Genomic DNA, 20,466 nt, shown 5'->3' on the forward strand with positions numbered 1-20,466 from the left:
GTTCCCAATGCTAAAGTTGCAGTTTCAGTTTGGTACTGCTTGATGTTATAAAATTTATAACTGTCAAAATAAAACTACAACTTGGTACCCGCAACGCACAGTTGTAAACAAAATAAAACTTGGTTTTATTTTTCCAAAAAGCCAGAACAAAACAAACTAACATTTCTCGCGGTAGTTTTTATCTCGCATACGAACAATAAGGAGTTTGTCTATCATCCATCACACACAAACACTATTAAATGAATTTGAAACTCAGTTTCATTCCAGTTTCAAATCAGCTCATATTTACAACAAACCAGTCGAGCAGTTGTAAATCAGTTTCAAAAAGTGCTCGAAAAATTAAATTACAACTCTGCGTTGCAAACCGGTAGTTTCAGTTTCAGTTTGATTTCCAAACACGCCATACAAAACCCAACAGCATTGCGACCGGCCTTAGAGCGCTTTTTATACCGTTCTCCAGATACAGGCAACTTTCTTAACTTAGGAAGTAGTGCGCTAGATTCGCCTAAAGATGCGCTAAACAACGCATCAAATAGGGGAAATGTTCCGATCTCCATCTCACTGTACATATATCCATCTCATCGCTAAACAAAGAAATACGGCACCAAATTCGTCGCTTCTTTTTGTCAACATGCGTGCTCACTGCTGAAAAAAATCACAAAAATAATAAACAAACCAAATTCCTTTCCATTGCTTTGTTTTTGATGGGATTGAAATAGGAGCTATGAGATGAAGTGGCGAACCGTTCCCCTAGTTTAACAGATAAAACTTCGGTTCAGAAGTCCCGACTTCCGAATTCTAAGGGGCAAGTCAGAGTAAATGCGACGTGAAGCGACTCACGTAAAACAATAATTATTACAATCATTATCAACAGGCTGTCAAATTGCACTGTCGCGTCGCATCGCACGTCGCGTTTACTCTGGCTTGCCCCCAAGTTGGTGCTACGCCGACAATAATTGAATGGTTCAAAACCAGAGTCTATTAATAGAGTTGCGCAAAGAGGATCTTCTTACTCTTATTCTGAATGATGCTCTTGTTATTATGTTGAAAACTTTCATTTTTGTTCAACCCTTCAAGTGACTTCACGGGAATGATCCATTCTAAAGCTTTTTAATTCGATAACCAAAGTCACCTACAGAGTGCAAACACGTGAGTTTCTTGTTGCAACTTTATTGGGGGGTGTATTGAAGTTTTTTGAAGCTGTTTCTAGAACAAATCTAATACATTTCAATTCATGAGTTTTAATTCGCCATAATAATCATCAGGCGATAACAATACTTCCGCCTTACCAACAAGCATTTGTTTACTTTGCTCGATAGGTAGACGGTTTGACAGTTCAATAGGTAGATTTGGCTTCACTCTTTGCGTAACTCTATATATAATAGACTCTGTTCAAAACAACACATTCTAATGTTCTAATTATTATTATTATTATTATTATTATATGTGCAGGTAACTGAGAAACACATTCTAATGTATTTCTATTATTTCATCTACAGTATAATCTATGGCCAATTTATTGCTTTTGATAGTAATGTTACAAAAATTTGAATTGTTTTTCTTTAATATTTTTTATTCGGGAGGAAGGCAAGTAAAAAAATGGGTAAATTTTTAAGATTACCCATTAATGGATAAAATCATCTAACCGTACAGTGTTGTTTTGATTAATTTTGTTTTTCCGTGTTTATTAAATATCAACAACTTCTGTTGTGTTTTGTATTTTGTTTACCAGGCTTTAAGACAAAACAGGAAATATTTACCAGCTTCTGCTCTAAAATAGTGAAAAATGAGTTCTGCGAAAAATCAAGATAAAAATGCTCTCAAAACCTGTGTAGTGGAAGGATGCAGCGCCAATTCCAAGGCGTGCCCATATCTCTTCTTTCTAAAAGTTCCGCAGAATCCGGAGCGCCGCGTCGATTGGTGCGACGCAATGGGGGTCGCCGTTCAGAAGGGGCGAGTATACTGCTGTACGAAGCATTTCGAAATTCCCGGAGATTTTGATGGAGACTCTGCGCCGGATAAATCGAGTGGCATCCGTTTGAAGCTGAAGAGTGATATTTTACCCCACAAGGACATTCCGTTAATACGTGAGTAAAGATGGCAATTTGATTATTATCTATCTAGTAGGTATATGATTAAATCATTTAATACAAATTAGATCTTAAGTCCTCTAGTTTGAATAATGCGTTGTGCGTTATGCAACATACACACCAGTCAAGCAGTTTGACGAACATTGACTCCGCCCCCAAGAAAACGCTTCGGTTGCTGCTTTGTTTGAACGTGTGTGAAGTTGTTCGAACAACCATTTGACAGTTGGCGGCTCGGTTGGAAAAAATTAAAACGGTTTGATTTTGGTTTGAGTTGTCGGGGGTGGAGTCAAGGTTCGCCGAACATGTTTGAGCATTTGTAGTGAAGTTGCACAAACCCCCTTATATTTTTTGATGGTTGGTGCTCAAGTTAGCGCTTCGGTCGTTCGTGTGTGATATTGTTGGTCGAATAAATTGATTGTTCGTGCCGCTGTTGGTAAAACTTGATGGATGTTGGAACAAACGAGAGGTGGAGTCAATGTTGGTCAAACTGCTTGACCGTGTGTACGTTCTATTATGCAACGTACACACCAGTCAAGCAGTTTGACGAACATTGACTCCGCCCCCAAGAAAACGCTTCGGTTGCTGCTTTGTTTGAACGTATGTGAAGTTGTTCGAACAACCATTTGACAGTTGGCGGCTCGGTTGGAAAAATTAAAACGGTTTGATTTTGGTTTGAGTTGTCGGGGGAGGAGTCAGGGTTCGCCGAACATGTTTGAGCATTTGTAGTGAAGTTGCACAAACCCCCATATATTTTTTGATGGTTGGTGCTCAACTTGTCGCTTCGGTCGTTCGTGTGATATTGTTGGTCGAAGAAATTGATTGTTCGTGCCGCTGTTGGCAAAACTTGATGGATGTTTGAATAAACGAGAGGTGGAGTCAATGTTGGTCAAACTGCTTGACCGTGTGTACGTTCCATTACATACAATCGATTAGTCAAAAAACCGTACAAATAGGTTTGACGAACATTGACTCCGCCCCCAAGAAAACGCTTCGGTTGCTACTTTGTTTGAACCAGAGTCTATTATATATAGAGTTACGCAAAGAGTGAAGCCAAATCTACCTATTGAACTGTCAAACCGTCTACCTATCGAGCAAAGTAAACAAATGCTTGTTGGTAAGGCGGAAGTATTGTTATCGCCTGATGATTATTATGGCGAATTAAAACTCATGAATTGAAATGTATTAGATTTGTTCTAGAAACAGCTTCAAAAAACTTCAATACACCCCCCAATAAAGTTGCAACAAGAAACTCACGTGTTTGCACTCTGTAGGTGACTTTGGTTATCGAATTAAAAAGCTTTAGAATGGATCATTCCCGTGAAGTCACTTGAAGGGTTGAACAAAAATGAAAGTTTTCAACATAATAACAAGAGCATCATTCAGAATAAGAGTAAGAAGATCCTCTTTGCGCAACTCTATTAATAGACTCTGGTTTGAACGTGTGTGAAGTTGTTCGAACAACCATTTGACAGTTGGCGGCTCGGTTGGAAAAATTAAAACGGTTTGATTTTGGTTTGAGTTGTCGGGGGAGGAGTCAGAGTTCGCCGAACATGTTTGAGCATTTGTAGTGAAGTTGCACAAACCCCCATATATTTTTTGATGGTTGGTGCTCAACTTGTCGCTTCGGTCGTTCGTGTGATATTGTTGGTCGAAGAAATTGATTGTTCGTGCCGCTGTTGGCAAAACTTGATGGATGTTTGAATAAACGAGAGGTGGAGTCAATGTTGGTCAAACTGCTTGACCGTGTGTACGTTCCATTACATACAATCGATTAGTCAAAAACTCAAAGGTGCAGCCCAATCGGGTTGTACGCAAAGGTGACGTAGGACTACGTAGCTATTCGAAAATGATTGTATTTACCATAATAATTTGTCTCGTTTTATTAACATTGAGCAAACTGCTCGGAGGCCAACTCAATCAAGAAGTCGATTAGTTGCTCCCAGTTGGATGGACTTTGAGTCTCTAACCGTGGAATTAACATGACTCATCGGCCGCTAAAGCCACTCGACTGGCTTCCAGTCGGGGACATCACAATCCTTACTTTGCCACGTACGCTTACATCGCGAGCGAAAACCAAACGTTGCTAATAAAAATATTTCCGTTTGGTTTCACGCCACTGCTTATTTCTCCTTTATTTCGTAAATTTTTGAGGATGATGTCCTCCAAAAGGCCTTTATACAAAAGGTTGATCCGACAATCCGATATGAACTTTCTTCAAAGTGCAAAACTCAATCGTAACTAGCAAACTTGATAGCGCATCGGAGGAGATGATGCAGTAAATTTGAATGGATGGAATCACTAACAGATACCAAGCTACCACGCCAAACCCGATCCCACAGAAACAATTCATTTTCGCAATAACCTCTTTCTTATCATAAAATGTTGGTCCTAAGAAGAACCATTTTCATTTCCCAATGCGACTTTCTAATAACTAACTGCATCCAAACGCTTGCCGGCACCTTACGTTGAAACTGTCCGACCGCCACCTGATGATTTTCGCTCAGCCTCTAAAATTTGAAATAAATTTTCCGCATTGCCACACTGCCACCCACTTCGTGCTGCTGTGCCTGCTTCGCAGCATCGAATGTCGAACCGCCTTCTGTAGAATTCCGATCAAAATGGCTCGCGCGCTCGAACAGCAGCTTTCTTGTATTAAATAAATTAAACCCGTAAGCCCCGCCTCTTTGTGATCTGATATGAGTGTTAATGTAATGTGCACTCATAACGATTAATGAAGGGCGGGGCTAACGGAATTACCTCATTAGATATAAGAAAGCTGCTTTTTCGGCGCGCGAGCCATTTCGATCGGGATTCCTGCAGACAACGGACCGTTCGGAGAATTATGAATTCTAAGAATCCAATGAAACTTTCTCGAAAGATCCTGAATTTGGTTATGAGATCAATCGTAAATAGCGAATTTGATAGCGCGTCGGAGGGAGATGATGTAGTGAATTTTAATGAATGGGATCACTAACAGCAACCAAGCTACCACGCCAAACCAAATGCCACCGAAACAGTCCATTTTCGCAATTACCTCTTCCTTTTCGTAAAATGTTGGTCCTGAGAAGAACCGATTTTCTTTCCCAATTCCCATTCCAATCACTAACTGCATCCAATCGCTTGTGTAAATTTGCAGCATTGCCACACTGCCACCCACTTCGTGCTGCTGTGTCCGCTTCGCTGCATCGGATGTCGAACCGCCTTCTGTGGAATCTCGATCAAAATGGCTCGCGCGCCCGAACAGCAGCTTTCTTGTATTTAATAAATTAAACCCGTAAGCCCCGCCCCTTTGTGAGCTGATATAGTGTAAATATAATGTGCACTCATAACGATTAATGAAGGGGCGGGGCTAATGGGATTAGTTCATTAGATATAAGAAAGCGGCTTTGCCGCGCGCGCGAGCCATTTCGATCGGGTTTCCACAGACAACGGACCGTTCGGAGAATTATGAATTCTAAGAATCCAATGAAACTTTCTCGAAAGATTCTGAATTTGGTTATGAGATGTTGTTTATCTAAGATGCGTATTGTTGCGAGGAATGACAACAGAAATTCGACTCAAGACAAAGTTTCTTCATATTACCAAACATTATCTCTTGGCATCTGTCTATTCAAGCGACGTTCACTTATGGGTAGTTGCTGTAGGTAGATAGTTTTCACAAATGTGGCGATTTTATTGATTCTATACAAAAGAAAGTTGATCCGACTATCCGAAATAAACTTTCTTCAAAATTCAAAAACTCAATCGTAAATAGCGAATTTGATAGCGCATCGGAGGGAGATGATGTAGTGAATTTTAATGGATGGGATCACTAACAGCAACCAAACTACCACGCCAAACCCGATGCCACCGAAACAGTCCATTTTCGCAATTAACTCTTCCTTTTCGTTAAATGTTGGTCCTGAGAAGAACCGATTTTCTTTTCCCAATTCCCATTCCAATCACTAACTGCATCCAATCGCTTGTGTAAATTTGCAGCATTGCCACACTGCCACCCACTTCGTGCTGCTGTGTCCGCTTCGCTGCATCGGATGTCGAACCGCCTTCTGTGGAATCTCGATCAAAATGGCTCGCGCGCGCCGAACAGCAGCTTTCTTGTATTTAATAAATTAAACCAGTAGGCCCCGCCCCTTTGTGAGCTGATATAGTGTAAATATAATGTGCACTCATAACGATTAATGAAGGGGCGGGGCTAATGGGATTACTTCATTAGATATAAGAAAGCTGCTTTTCCGCGCGCGCGAGCCAGTTCGATCGGGTTTCCACGGACAACGGACCGTTCGGAGAATTATGAATTCTAAGTATCCAATGAAACTTTCTCGAAAGATTCTGAATTTGGGTATGAGATCAATCGTAAATAGCGAATTTGATAGCGCGTCGGAGGGAGATGATGTAGTGAATTTTGATGGATGGGATCACTAACAGCAACCAAACTACCACGCCAAACCCGATGCCACCGAAACAGTCCATTTTCGCAATTAACTCTTTCTTCTAATAAAATGTTGGTCCTGAGAAGAACCAATTTTTTATTCCCAATGTTCCTTTCCAACTAACTGACACCTCAATTTGTAATAAATTTTGATAATTTGGTGCGGGATCGCCACAGTGCTATTTTTATGGTCAACCTTTTCTTCATATGAAATTCTGGTTCGTTGAGGTTGAATGATCTGCAGCAACACATCGAGCACCACCACCAATGCGATGGATTTTCTTTGAAATTGTTATTAGCGCCTCCATGATGCTGTGTCCGCTCCGCTACAATCGCTTTGATGCGTCTGCTATGCGTGAAATCTTGTTCAAACTGAGGATTAGATCCAAACCCGCAAGTGATTGATTTTTGATGTCTGTGCTAGTGATGCATGTACGTGATTGGTTAGTTTACCTATTTCTAAACTTTTTATCAATTATCGATAATAAATAGTTGAAAATCAGTATTTTCAAATAAATACAAAGAAGCGTTGACTCATCCTTGATCGAATGGTCCAAAAAAATTGAAAATCCATCGAGAAACGGCTTACATATTAAAGTTTAAAGTCTATCATATTTTCGTGACGGTCCCCGATTTTCGCAATCGTAAAGTGTACCCCAATATAGAAAACACAGACGTAGTCCTACGTCAAAAACCGTACAAATAGGTCAACCCGTTCATGAGAGAAGAAGAAAGAAGATAAGAGAAAATGCAGGTGGTTTAGTGACAAATCTGCAGTACCGTGGAAGCACCATATTATGGAACATACACACGGTCAAGCAGTTTGACCAACACTGACTCCACCTCTCGTTTATTCAAACGTCCATCAAGTTTTACCAACAGCGGCACGAACAATCAATTTATTCGACCAACAATATCACACACGAACGACCGAAGCGCCAACTTAAGCACCAACCATAAAAAAAAATGGGGGTTTGTGTAACTTCACTACAAATGCTCAAACATGTTCGGCGAACCTTGACTCCACCCCCGACTACTCAAACCAAAATCAAACCGTTTTAATTTTTTCCAACCGAGCCGCCAACTGTCAAATGGTTGTTCGAACAACTTCACACACGTTCAAACCAGAGTCTATTAATAGAGTTGCGCAAAGAGGATCTTCTTACTCTTATTCTGAATGATGCTCTTGTTATTATGTTGAAAACTTTCATTTTTGTTCAACCCTTCAAGTGACTTCACGGGAGTGATCCATTCTAAAGCTTTTTAATTCGATAACCAAAGTCACCTACAGAGTGCAAACACATGAGTTTCTTGTTGCAACTTTAATGGGGGTGCATTGAAGTTTCTAGAACAAATCTAATACATTTCAATTCATGAGTTTTAATTCGCCATAATAATCATCAGGCGATAACAATACTTCCGCCTTACCAACAAGCATTTGTTTACTTTGCTCGATAGGTAGACGGTTTGACAGTTCAATAGGTAGATTTGGCTTCACTCTTTGCGTAACTCTATATATAATAGACTCTGGTTCAAACAAAGTAGCAACCGAAGCGTTTTCTTGGGGGCGGAGTCAATGTTCGTCAAACTGCTTGACTGGTGTGTACGTTGCAGGTCTAAACTTGGCGCACTTTCATATCTAATGATTCAAAAAAAATATTTTTGCCAAAAATATATCAACGAATCAACCTAGATGGCTTTATTTGATCTTCTTCTTTGCATATATGGCATAAAAAGCATATCATTGATGAAGAATCAACGTACCCGAATAAAATATATCGAAGTCATACTCATAATGCATCAAATTTTCACTTTCTTAGCCACAATGCTAAGGTTCGAATGATCATTTTTCGCGCAAAATTACTTGTGAGAATCTTTAACCCCTACCTACAAACAGCTGAGCATTATGAGTAAGCTTTCCCTTAAGCTGAACATTGCAACATTTGAACGCATTTTTCAACCCAAAATGTTCTGCTTCAAATTGAGCTCACTATGCATTGTGGACGAATAGACAAGGCAGTGCTTAGAAACCTCAATAATACTCTTAGGAAAAGCAATATGTATTCATTTTGTTTTAACTGTCTACTACTTAGAATATTAGTCAACATTATTCCATAAAGTGTCCAGCCCATGATAGTGTGCCTTATGCTGTCTTCGATTTTGATGCGTTTCTCACATGGTATTAGTAATTATGCAGCTTTTCTATGCTGATTTTGAAATTCTTGCGAGAAAATAATATATGATAAATTAGTATCATTTAATTCAGTTTACTTTTTTTGTACAAAATTCTAACAAGCCAAAAAAATGAACTCATTTTCAATTTGTAACTCTGTCGCAATCCTAGTCGGACAACCCTGAATATGCAAGTATGACTTCAATTTGTATTTATAGAAAAATATATAAAGCTCTTTTAGTGGAATGTATTCAACCGTCTAAGACGAATTAAGTACTCTCTATTTAATTCCACTAGTTAATTTTCGTTATCTTTGCAGATAAGTATTTCGACCACAACTGTGTGGTCGTCTTCAGTGTCTCGTACTTCGAGTCAAGTACGAGACACTGAAGACGACCACACAGTTGTGGTCGAAATACGTATCTGCAAAGATAACGAAAACTAACTAGTGGAATTAAATGGAGAGTACTTAATTCGTCTTAGACGGTTGTATTTATAGTTTATTGAGAAAAAAATATATAGACGGGCAGCTCATATTTTTGAGATATAGAGTAGAGTTTTCACTTAGTTTTCAATCGGTCATGTGACCCTTATGAAGCATGCTTCTGCATATAAAACCAATGTCGGCGATTCGTATGCTCTTCCTTTATGTTACCCAGTGGAAGAAAAATTGAAATCACGCTCCTCTAATGTGGAAGTGTTGGCTTGAGAAATGGATTGCGAGTGATTTGACTATGCGTCCAATTTGGGAATCTCAAGCTCAGTCAGTAGCCTCTAGGTTGCGAAGGCTGACGGAGGTCCTTCGTAGCTTAGTTGGTTAAGGCACCAGTCTTGCGTACTGTAGGGTCATGGATTCGAGTCCCATCGAAGGGAAAGTAGTTACCTCCAATACATTTTCCAAATCAATATCTTCCACATAATGTACATATTCACATATGAGTTTTCACAACATTGTAAATTAATGTCCAAGTCGGGTGGTTTAATCCCCGGAAATAGGCAATTAACTTTGATTGAACTGATATTGAAATTATTTAAATTCGTTTTTAATAGAACCCTTATTGCAAGACACGTGAAAAACACACTCCTACCCCATCGGTGGGGTAAGATTGCGCATCGGGTGGGGTAAGAGTACGCAATTTTCCAATGATGTAACATTTGCATATTGATAGTTTCAATGTGGTTCTAAAAAGGTTCATATACAGGTTTCGTTTTCTGTTTCCTCCTCAGTTTATAAATTCAAAAGGTTTTGTTCTATTATTGGCAGGGGGTTTTCTATAACCAATTATGCTCAAATTTGGAATATTGTGGCCAATTTCATAAAATTTGGTCAACAAAAACCCCCCTGACAATAATAGAACAAAACCTGCCAAAACCGTCATTTCCCCTAACTAAATAATAAACTTATATTTCGAAGTTTCATTATTTGTACACATTCTATAATAGTAGCAAGCTCGTTATGCAGAATATTAAGCGAATCCATTTTGCCATTATTTTTGATATGATTCTTTTTAAAATTTTCTTAACTGCGTCAAATATGGTGCCTCCACGGTGTTCGAAAGTATTTTACTGTTTCAAAAGTGTTCCCGCTTTAGCCGGCATCTTGCCCCACTTTCCTCTGATTGACCCAACACTGAATAAAAAGCACATAATTTTCGAAACAAATACATAAAAATATTAGGGAGATTTAAGGGCTCTTCCTTTCTTTGGAGAAAACTTTGAAATCGAAAATTTAAATGGATACAATAATGTAAGTTGATAAAAATAAAGAATTTACACTCATAAGTATTGTTTGGACATCTCTCATGTGTTTTTCTCATTATATTTTATAATACACTAGAAAGACATCATCATAGCTATTATTCTCTTTTTTTATTTTGCAATTACAGAGGAGGTTAGAAATATCTATCATCTATTCGACGTAATAAAGACGAGCGGTACCATCGAAAAGAATTGCAAATATTTGCTGCCGGCTATTGAACAAGATTTGAAGATTAAAGTTCCTCTTAACATCAAATCTTCAACGTTGGACGAGACCTATGAGTACCTTATCGAGAGAATTGTTGAACACTTTAAAACGGATTTTCCAAAATCTCGATTCCAACTAGTGCAGATGTTGAAGAGCCATCGCGATAAAATCACAGATATTGTCAATAAGAAGATCGTAAAAGGAACGCTACAGGGCTTGATTATGTTGAAAACTATTCAACCATTCCTTCAGTACGATTCCAAGGCCTGTCTTGATATTCCAATAGGCCACAAAGAACTCGAACAGTTGTACTTTGAATTGGAAGCTAATCAGCTCAAAGCTTACTTCCGACCCGTTAAACCAACCATTCCCGTCACTGGCGACGATAATGATTGCCTGGATCTGTTCTTCTTACCCAGCATTAGAGTGAACTTGTGCATTCCATTTTTAGAGCTGACGAGAGAAGTGTCCACAAATTCAGAACAGTACATAGTAAATGCGGGAAGTATTCCGAAACCTTCTGATGCGAAGTCAAATGGGCTTGAGTGGTTCCAAAAAGTGGATAAGCCGTATCGATTGAAATCGTCCAAGGTTGGTCAAAACGTCACCTTGGAATATTTGGACATTTTAGTAAATCTATTCGAATCCTATGAGTTCATGATGAGCCAGCGACAAAGATCCACTTTGATATTGTTGTTAAAACAAACAAGAAAGGATTTGTCGGAGTACGAAATGAAAGAGCTGCAAATTACGTACAGTCACTATTTATCTCGGCACAAGTACTATCGCATTATTAACGAGGACCTCGCAAATGAAGTCGGTGATGTGGATTTCTTCATGTTCATCAAGGAGGTCATCAACCCGGAGCTTAACTTCCAGTTTACGACCGCGATCGACACCGATGTGGCCAGTATCGAAAAAATCGACAAGTTTTTCCGGCCGATTCTGGGCTACATCAACGAGCAGGCAGAATTTACCGATGGCGAACCCTATCTCAAGTTTGCTGAACAACTGAAAAAGGCCATTACCTACACTTGCCAGGAATGCAATACGACTTTTGATTCACCCCTTGCTCATCTGACCATCAAAGAACACCGGTTTTGTGGAGCCAAGAGGTGGAAATGTGTTCATTGTAACGATTCGTTCCTGGAATCTAAATTAGCGGGAGATATGTGGTCGCATACGTGTTCTTAAACATTCAAAATAAATTTGACAAAGTTTATCTTATATAAATATGATGAGTTTACTTTTCATTCGATTATTGTCATGATAACAAAAAAACATTGAGCGACATTTTTTAATTTCCCATGTATATTTTAATAGCATCGATACCAGCTGATTATAGATGGAGAAGCTATAGCCCCCTAGGCATAAGGGCTATATACGACAATGGTTATTTTGTTTGTAAAAGAGCATCAAAATCTGGAATGTGGCTGTTATACGAATAAATATAATAATGGGACAACCCAAGTGAGTATTAATTTTAAATTATTTGAACGCCTATTGCAGAGTGACCACTCTAGTCGACAAAATAAATGCCGAATTTTCCCGGTAGGTTTTCCAAAATTTTCCCGGCAAAAATTTTAAGCACTTTAGTCCATTGTGAAACAATCCGAATATGTTAGGTAATTATCGGGGATAAAATAGTACTTACGTGTCGTCCGTAACTTATCAGGGGAAAAACTAGTGGTTGCTTTGCAAACGTGTTGTAAGCAGTGATGCCACATATTTTTTGAAAACTATCTGTGTTTTTGGGCCAAAAAATCTTAAAAATCTGTGATCTGCATAAAAAATCTTGGATTAAATCTGTGAATTATTTCAAAGTGCAAATATACAATGACATCAATAACTTTGAGAAGGGGGCCCTCCTTAGCCGTGCGGTAAGATGCGCGATTACAAAGCAAGACCATGCTGAGGGTGGCTGGGTTCGATTCCCGGTGCCGGTCTAGACAATTTTCGGAGTGGAAATTGTCTCGACTTCCCTGGGCATAAAAGTATCATCGTGTTAGCCTCATGATATACGAATGCAGAAATGGTAACTTGGCTTAGAAACCTCGCAGTTAATAACTGTGGAAGTGCTTAATGAACAATAAGCTGCGAGGCGACAATGTCCCAGTGGGGGATGTAATGCCAATGAAGAAGAAGAACTTTGAGAAATATTATGAAAATCAAGCATTAGTATTAAGTTGCAATGTTGTTGTATGTTTGCTGTGCATGCAAGCATGAAGTACTTATACCCTGAATGGTGGGGATATTCCCTCCCTCAACTTCACAGAGCTTCAAACCAAGTCAATTTGTTTTTGCACCCGTCTAAAAAAGAACTGGGTGTAGTTTAGCGCATGACGTAGGGTAAGCTATGAGCATCTCGTCTAATATGCGATCTACCCCAGAGGCTTTGTTCGATTCCATATTTTGGATGGCCATTTGAATCTCTAGAAGTGATGGAGATTCAGTATTGATACGTGGTATACGTCGGATCATCGGCAGATCATGCCGAGGGGTAGCGACTTGCTGGAACTTGAAAAAGCTGTTCGAAGTGCTCGCTGGTCAGTTGGTTGGTCAGTAGCTGGCCATTAGACTGGTCCAGGAAACAAAAGGTTGTCTAATTCTACGGGGCACCCCCTAGGATTGTGCCTTTGGGTAAGAAAATCAATATCTGAAAATTTCAGCTCAATCGCTTGTTGCATAAGCTGGCGCATTTAATTTGAAGTTTGTATGGTGGTTTCAGCCAAAATGCATAGGAAAATACACCTCCGTCACTCTTTCGTTCAGAAAATTGGTTCGGTATGCCCGATTGAGCTCAGAATTGCAACAAAGACAGTTGATATGTTAAAGATCAATTCCACGAAACATTATACGATAATTAAATGAACTTTTCTATAGTTTTCGGCTTAGGGGTTACGTTATGCACTTTGGAATTAATTGATTGCCATGAAAAACATGCATGCCATCAAAGGTGCCTGCGATGTTTGGTTTCGCGCGCGCTCAAACATATGTAGAGAAACACGCGCCACAGCACATAGGGGTGATCGGGGCAATATGGGCCACCTAAGGAAATCGTTCCGAAAAGCGCTGAAATGCTAAAAAAACCGCATTCAAATGTAGTTGACTTATACTAGAGAATGTTACCTTTCATATTACGTCGATGAATGACGAAAACTGCGTTTGGAAATTGTTGGAATGCACTTTTGAAGATGTATTGATTTCAATGTGTGTTCCCGACTATACGGGGCAATATGAGCCACCATTTGAGGCAGTATAGGCCAGCCATCCAAAACGTTTATTTAGGCGAAAAAAGTATCGTAATATGGAAGAATATGATATTCCTACAACAGTATGGAGTATTCTATACCAAATAAAACTAATAAACCGCACAACAGCGGACTTAACCGATTTGCCACTCTTCACCGTTTGAACAGCCACATTTCAATTGATCAATGGTCATGTTTTATGTATCGATCGCAGTAATGCGCTGTTGTATTTTCTCCGTAATGAATCTTACATATATGATAATATTCTTGTATTTGACTACTGAAATTTGAACTTGTTCGCATTTTAAGGCCTGATATCTTGCTCTGTGCAGGTATGCCCATATTGCCCCATAGAGACTGGTTTTGTAAGAAATATGTTTTATGATGAATTCAGATATGGATCAATACAAACATGAGTGCACAATATTCATTTTTAATATATCTTTTGATTGTGGTGTATTTTTGACCTGTTTTTTAATCAGTTTAGTGTCAAAACCTTATTTATAAACTTCAAATCTTATAATAATTTTGCCTATGCAGCGAAAATTTACATTTTCAAGTGTATTTTCATGTTTGAATTGAATTTTAATGCGGTTTTCACGTTGAGGCATATGTGGAGCATCCTCTTAAAGATCATATAACTTTTACATGATAAAACTTGTCAATAAGCTCAAAATGAGGGTGGCTCATATTGTCCCGTATGTTCATATTGCCCCTACTGCCCCTATCTAAGCCACCTTTGATAACATGCGCACTTTTTTCATGACAATCAATTAATTCCAAAGTGCACAGCCCAACTTCTAATAAATCATCCGAAACTTTATAAAAAAAACCCAGATTAATCCACCTAGCGTTGGTGGTGCCTTTCTCGCATTTAGTTAAGACACCAACCTTATATGGGGTTTATATGGTCCGGTGTACCATTTTCTTCATAACTTTTAAACGCAATGACCGATCGTTATAAAATTCAATAGTGATCAACAAGGCTTTGTCCCCTGTCGAATGAAACCTGTTGCGAGAAAATCGGTTGAGGATTACTATACGAAAAGTTGCCTAATGTTTTTTATAGCTTTTGTGCACACACATACACACATACATACACACGGACAGACAGACATGTGCTCAGCTCGTCGAGCTGAGTCGATTGGTATATAATACTATGGGTCTCAGAGGCTTCTATAAAAAGTTCGTATTCGGAGTGAAATGATAGCCTTTCGATACAACTTAGTTGTACGAGAAAGGCAAAAAGTCATTTAATCATCTTACAATGTTCTGTGGAATTGATCTTTAACATATCAACTGCCTTTGTTGCAATTCTGAGCTCAATCAGGCATACCGAACCAATTTCCTGAAAGAAAGAGTGACGGAGGTGTATTTTCCTATGCAATTTGGCTAAAACCACCATACAAACTTCAAATCAATTGCGCCAGCTTATGCAACAAGCGATTGAGCTGAAATTTACAGATCACAATCCTGGGGGGTGCCCCGTAGAATTCGACAACTTTTTTTCTCCCCATACAAGGCTGGGCCACTCTACTGGCCATTCGAGTCTTTCACAGGCATCGTTGTATTCGTCATCGCCCCGTTTAAGCGTCGTAAGATATCATAGCGGAAGCGAATGTCCCTGGTTGCTGTGGCTCTCTCTCCTTTTTGGCGAAAGATTCCGCCCACGCTCGCTTGTCCCGTGACTTAAGCCAAACTACCTAGCTAGTGCTAAGTAAATAAGAACAGCTCAATTTTGAGTAAACTTTCATTTCTGTGTATTTCTTCTGTTCGTGTCATTATCCACTGAATTGATTTTCAAAAAGGTATCTTCATCCTGTTGACTGTGCTCGCATCTATCCTCACTAGTCTCAGAAACTAAGTATAGTGGTATAATGAAGCACAAAAATTTTCCAGGGGCTTGCATTTTGTTTTTGCTTATAGTTTTTTTTTTCGATTCTAATGTACAGAGCGCGCTCAAAATATTTCAGCAATTTGAACACGCACTGAGCTCTTTTGCGAGCTCCACTTGCGCTCAAAATGATTTGCGATTTCATTACGAACTGAGCACTTTTGCGAGCATCACGCTCGCTCAAATGGATCAATCAAGGTAACTCATTTTGCACTCATCGCATCGAAACAACGGCAGCACTGACCACTTTTGCGAGCTCCACTTGCTCTCAAAATGTTTTACGATTTCATTACGAACTGAGCATTTATGCGAGCACCATTCGGGCTCAAAATGATAAAGCGATTTGAATACACACTGAACTAGAGTTTCCATTTCCTGGCCATTTTTGCTGTTCCGGGATTCGGGATGAAAATTCTTGGATATCCCGGGATCCCGGGACTTTTCGATGTTTTTAAAAACATTATTTTTTGTTCATATTTTAGAAAGGCCAGATAATACAGATTTCAAATTAAAACTGAATTCAATTTGAATCGATCCTTGGTTTGACTTCAAAAAGCAAATAGTATTTTCGTTTGTATCGGAAAGTAGGGTTTCTGGAACAAATGTTCGCCGAATTCGAAAAGACGCGTTTCCTGTCCGTCGAAGTAGGCTTGATTGTTTGTATTGTTTCTTGCATCAAAATGACAACTTTCGTGATCATTTTCCAAGGCGCTCATAGATCTGTAAAATTTATCCCCAGTACAAATAGCACATGCTATCAAAGCATTCATCGCCAACATCCACCACATGGCGACCAAATTTTCAAAAATATCAAAGTAGCTTTTTTTTGCAGGTATGTTTTTCTTAAGCGTCTATCTGGCGCTTATTTTTCGTTGCGTCTAAAAATAAGCGAAAAATAAAGCGGAGGAGAAGATTTTTTTATGTGCGCTACAATATTATAATATATTGGATTTAGACTATTCCTAAGTTTTCATTCAAGCGTATTTTCTGTGGCAATACTAGGTAGTGTCAGACACCTCGCTGTAGACGGAAGATGCGCAGTGGAATCTAACTGGGACTATAAGCTCACGATGCACAACGAAAACATAATAGTAGAGTTCCCTATACTCCATTGCAGGTAACTGACTGATACTTCTACCAGCAGTTACAGCTCCCCCTATTCATCAACAGGTTATAGGCCCAGGCATGGTTCCACATCTACAACCTAGTGTCGAGAAACTAGTCTCAAAGACTTCATCAAAGACCAACTAATTAAGTAACTAATCTTTGACGTAATCGCAGTACTGGATCCATGAATCGGTTGTATGAGTCGCGTGAGAAGAAGAGCTTTAATCCAAAACATTCAGAAGCTGGTCAGCAGAAGTCCTGAAGGAACTCAGACCAAAACATAAACATAGGGGACGAAGAGCCCAGGATGACTAGCTCAGTGTTAGGAGGGTCGAGAAGATTGACGAAGATTGAATGAATTAAATCAATTTAGATTTAAAATGAAAACTTTTATTTTTGATTCTTTTTTTATGCTCCAAATATGTGCATCAAAATAAATGTAAATTAAGAAAATATCTAAGGCTGAGTAGAGAAATGCTGAATTTCTTTATTTCTTTATTTGGAGCAGGGAAAAGCCCGTTTGAGTAGAATTATTCATGAAATCTTTCTCAAACGGGCGCAAAACCTCCTCTTCTTTTATATCAACAGATAACAATATTTCCAAATGATACATAATTTTGCTTAAACTTAACTTCCTAATTACTTAATGTTATACAAAAAAATACATCTATAAAGCTACCTGGCCTAATGTGTAATACTGTCGGATGTAGAGAGGAGTATAGTGAAGTTTTTCCGAAGAATACACCGGGAAAGATGAAAATCAAACGCGGTAGAGCAACGATTGAAAGTGCGACACATGCTAGTGAAAGGCTCGTTTTGCGCATAATTTGTGCGAGCTCTTCTCAAAAAAATGAAAGGAGTTGATCGAAGTGGACGGTAGGGTATATTAAGGTTCAATTGAGAAAGCAGAGTGGGGCAATCAATTCTCGATTGTAGAAGATCTGAAACGAACAACGCCTTGGATACGTCTCGACGATCACTTAACAGATTCAAACCAATAAGTCGGCAGCGTGCCTCATAGCTGGGTAAATTATGTGGGTCATTCCAAGGAAGACGACGTAGAGCGAAACGGACGAATTTACGCTGAATTGCTTCTATTCGCGTTATGCTATTTTGATAAAAAGGAGCCCAGACAACAGATGAATATTCTAGTAATGACCTCACTAAAGCGCAGTAAAGCGATTTTAGACATTGGATATTATTGAAGTGCTTTGTTATGCGAAAAATAAATCCGAGTGTTTTGAATGCTTTCGAGGTAATATATGCGATGTGATCCTTGAAAGTCAATTGAGAGTCTAATAATACACCCAGATCTTTAACAACAGATTCTCGTCTAATAACTGTAGGTCCGATTTTATAACAAAAGTCAACCGCAGAGCGCTTACGGGAAAAAGAAATTACAGAACACTTATCGGCGTTGAGGACCATGCGATTTGTCTCACACCATTTGACGAAAGTGTCCAGCTGACGTTGCAAAAATAGAGCATCCTGATCATGATTAACTATCCAGTACAATTTAAAATCATCGGCAAACGAAAGCTTGAAAGATTCGAGTATGAGATTCACGTCATTTAGATATACTAGAAATATCAATGGACCTAAGTGGCTACCTTGTGGTACACCTGAGGTAACATCGAAATATTGCGAGGTGGAGTCTCCAATGCTGATGGCCATTTCACGACCAGTTAGATAGGATTCAAGCCAGAACAGAAAGGATCCGGAAAAACCTAGGCGATCAAACTTGGCAACCGTTATCCTATGATTGATTTTATCGAAGGCAGCCGAAAAATCAGTGTAGATTGAGTCCACTTGATATCTCTTCTGCAAAGATTGGGCGATGAACGATGTGTAGAGAGTCAAATTCGTATCGGTTGAACGCCTTGGCATAAACCCATGTTGATGTTCAGAGATAAATTCTTGGCAGTTGTGGAGTAAAAACTTGAAGACTACTTGTTCAAACAATTTTGAAGTGGCGCATAGTGCGGCTATACCACGGTAATTGCTGACTTCACGCTTGTTTCCTCTCTTGAAGACAGGGAAAATGAAGGACTTCTTCCAATGCTCAGGAAAAATTCCGAGTTGAAGCGATGCGTTGAAGAGACTAGCTAGAGGAACGGATAGACTACTGAAACATTTTTTCAAGACGAACGCAGGGATACCATCTGGTCCACAACTAGTAGAAGGTTTTATGGTACAGCAAATACTCGCTACGGTGTCTGCATCAACAACTGGGTGGTTTCCAATTGGAGGACGAACAGGGATGTTGCTAGCGGCTTCATTGATTTGTTGTAAATCCAAGGACTCTTTGCTAAACACACTCGAGAATTGCCGTTGAAACAAATTACAGATGTTTTCTGTCGATGAACATTCGATATTTCCCTTGGCCATAACATAACAGGCCAGATTCCTTTCGTTGTTGGTTGACATACTTCCAGAATCCTTTAGAAATATGACGTAGTTTCAATTGCACTTTTCGTTGATGAGCGGAGTAAAGTTTTTTATTCAGGCGCTTGTAGCGAGCGTTAATCGAGTTATAGTTGAGCTTGTAGTGGTGATTTTTATACTTCGAATATTTACGTAAAGCAGACCGTTTACGACTTTTCAAGCGCTTCAAACAGCTGTTCCCCCAAGGTGGGTTTGATGGAGGATTACTAGATCGTTTTGGAATAAATTGATCAATAGCATACAATACGATGTTGGAGAAGGTAATAACCGATGAGTTGAGGTTGTGATCTATGTACTCAGCCCAATTAATGGCAGAGAGGAATGCATTCATGTTCCAATAATCGCCATTCCTAAAGTCGTAGTAAACAGATTTAACAGGTTCCGAAAACCTGCAAGGTGAGACACCGCTTATCTCGATTAGCAGTGGAGGGTGGTGAATCGAAGATTTTACTAATGGTGAAGGTGCTTCCATCAATGAGTAATTTACATCTCCGTCAATGCTACTGAAACAAAGATCAAGCATCCTACCGTTGTTGTTTTGAACAAAGTTCAGCTGAGACACACGCGCCAAATTGTAACCATCTATAAGCCTAGCAACTGTGGAGCTGATAGAAGATTGTGTTGCATCGGGATAGAAGAAATTGAATCTGCTCGGTTTCCATTTGATGTTAGGTAGATTGTAATCGCCAATTATTAATAAGCTATCCCTTATACTCATTTCGTTGGTGATCCAATTAAGTGAATTAATGTGTTGATCAATCATATTCGAGTCTTGTGTGCGATCCGGCGGAATATAGACGACACATATATAAAGAGAGTGAGATTGAAAACTCACAGCTACCCAAAGTTGTTCGACGGTATCAGTATTCGGTACTGCAATTTGTCGAGCGTTGAATTTTGAATGCAGAGCAAATAGCACTCCTCCACCTGACTTCTTTCTGCTATTGTTAGGGTTACGGTCCAAGCGAAAAACGTTGAAAGAGGATCCAAAAACTTGACTAGAAACTGTGTCTTCTTTTAACCATGTTTCGGTGAGAGCGTACGCGTCATAACTAGCATCTGATGTTGCGAGACGATAATTAGATATGCTAGTATTGATTCCTCCAACATT

General features: G+C 39.2%; 1 protein-coding gene across 1 annotated transcript; it reads left to right on the plus strand.

The window, feature by feature from the left end:
* The first annotated feature begins 1,698 nt into the window (after positions 1 to 1,698).
* LOC134211861 (uncharacterized) lies at positions 1,699 to 12,123 on the plus strand. Its single transcript, XM_062689186.1, has 2 exons — positions 1,699 to 2,087; positions 10,579 to 12,123. Exons 1-2 carry the CDS (start codon positions 1,787 to 1,789, stop codon positions 11,850 to 11,852), a joined length of 1,575 nt encoding a protein of 524 aa, XP_062545170.1. The 5' UTR covers positions 1,699 to 1,786; the 3' UTR covers positions 11,853 to 12,123.
* Positions 12,124 to 20,466: the final 8,343 nt, after the last annotated feature.

This window comes from Armigeres subalbatus, chromosome 2 (genome assembly GCF_024139115.2).
Source record: "Armigeres subalbatus isolate Guangzhou_Male chromosome 2, GZ_Asu_2, whole genome shotgun sequence".
Taxonomy (NCBI): Eukaryota; Metazoa; Arthropoda; class Insecta; order Diptera; family Culicidae; genus Armigeres; species Armigeres subalbatus.

Excerpts from the sequence above, each read along its gene's own strand:
- LOC134211861 (XM_062689186.1), top strand. The coding sequence starts at position 1,787 with ATGAGTTCTGCGAAAAATCAAGATAAAAATGCTCTCAAAACCTGTGTA. Across the intron at positions 2,088-10,578 it reads CAAGGACATTCCGTTAATAC|AGGAGGTTAGAAATATCTAT; the intron begins GTGAGTAAAGAT and ends TTGCAATTACAG.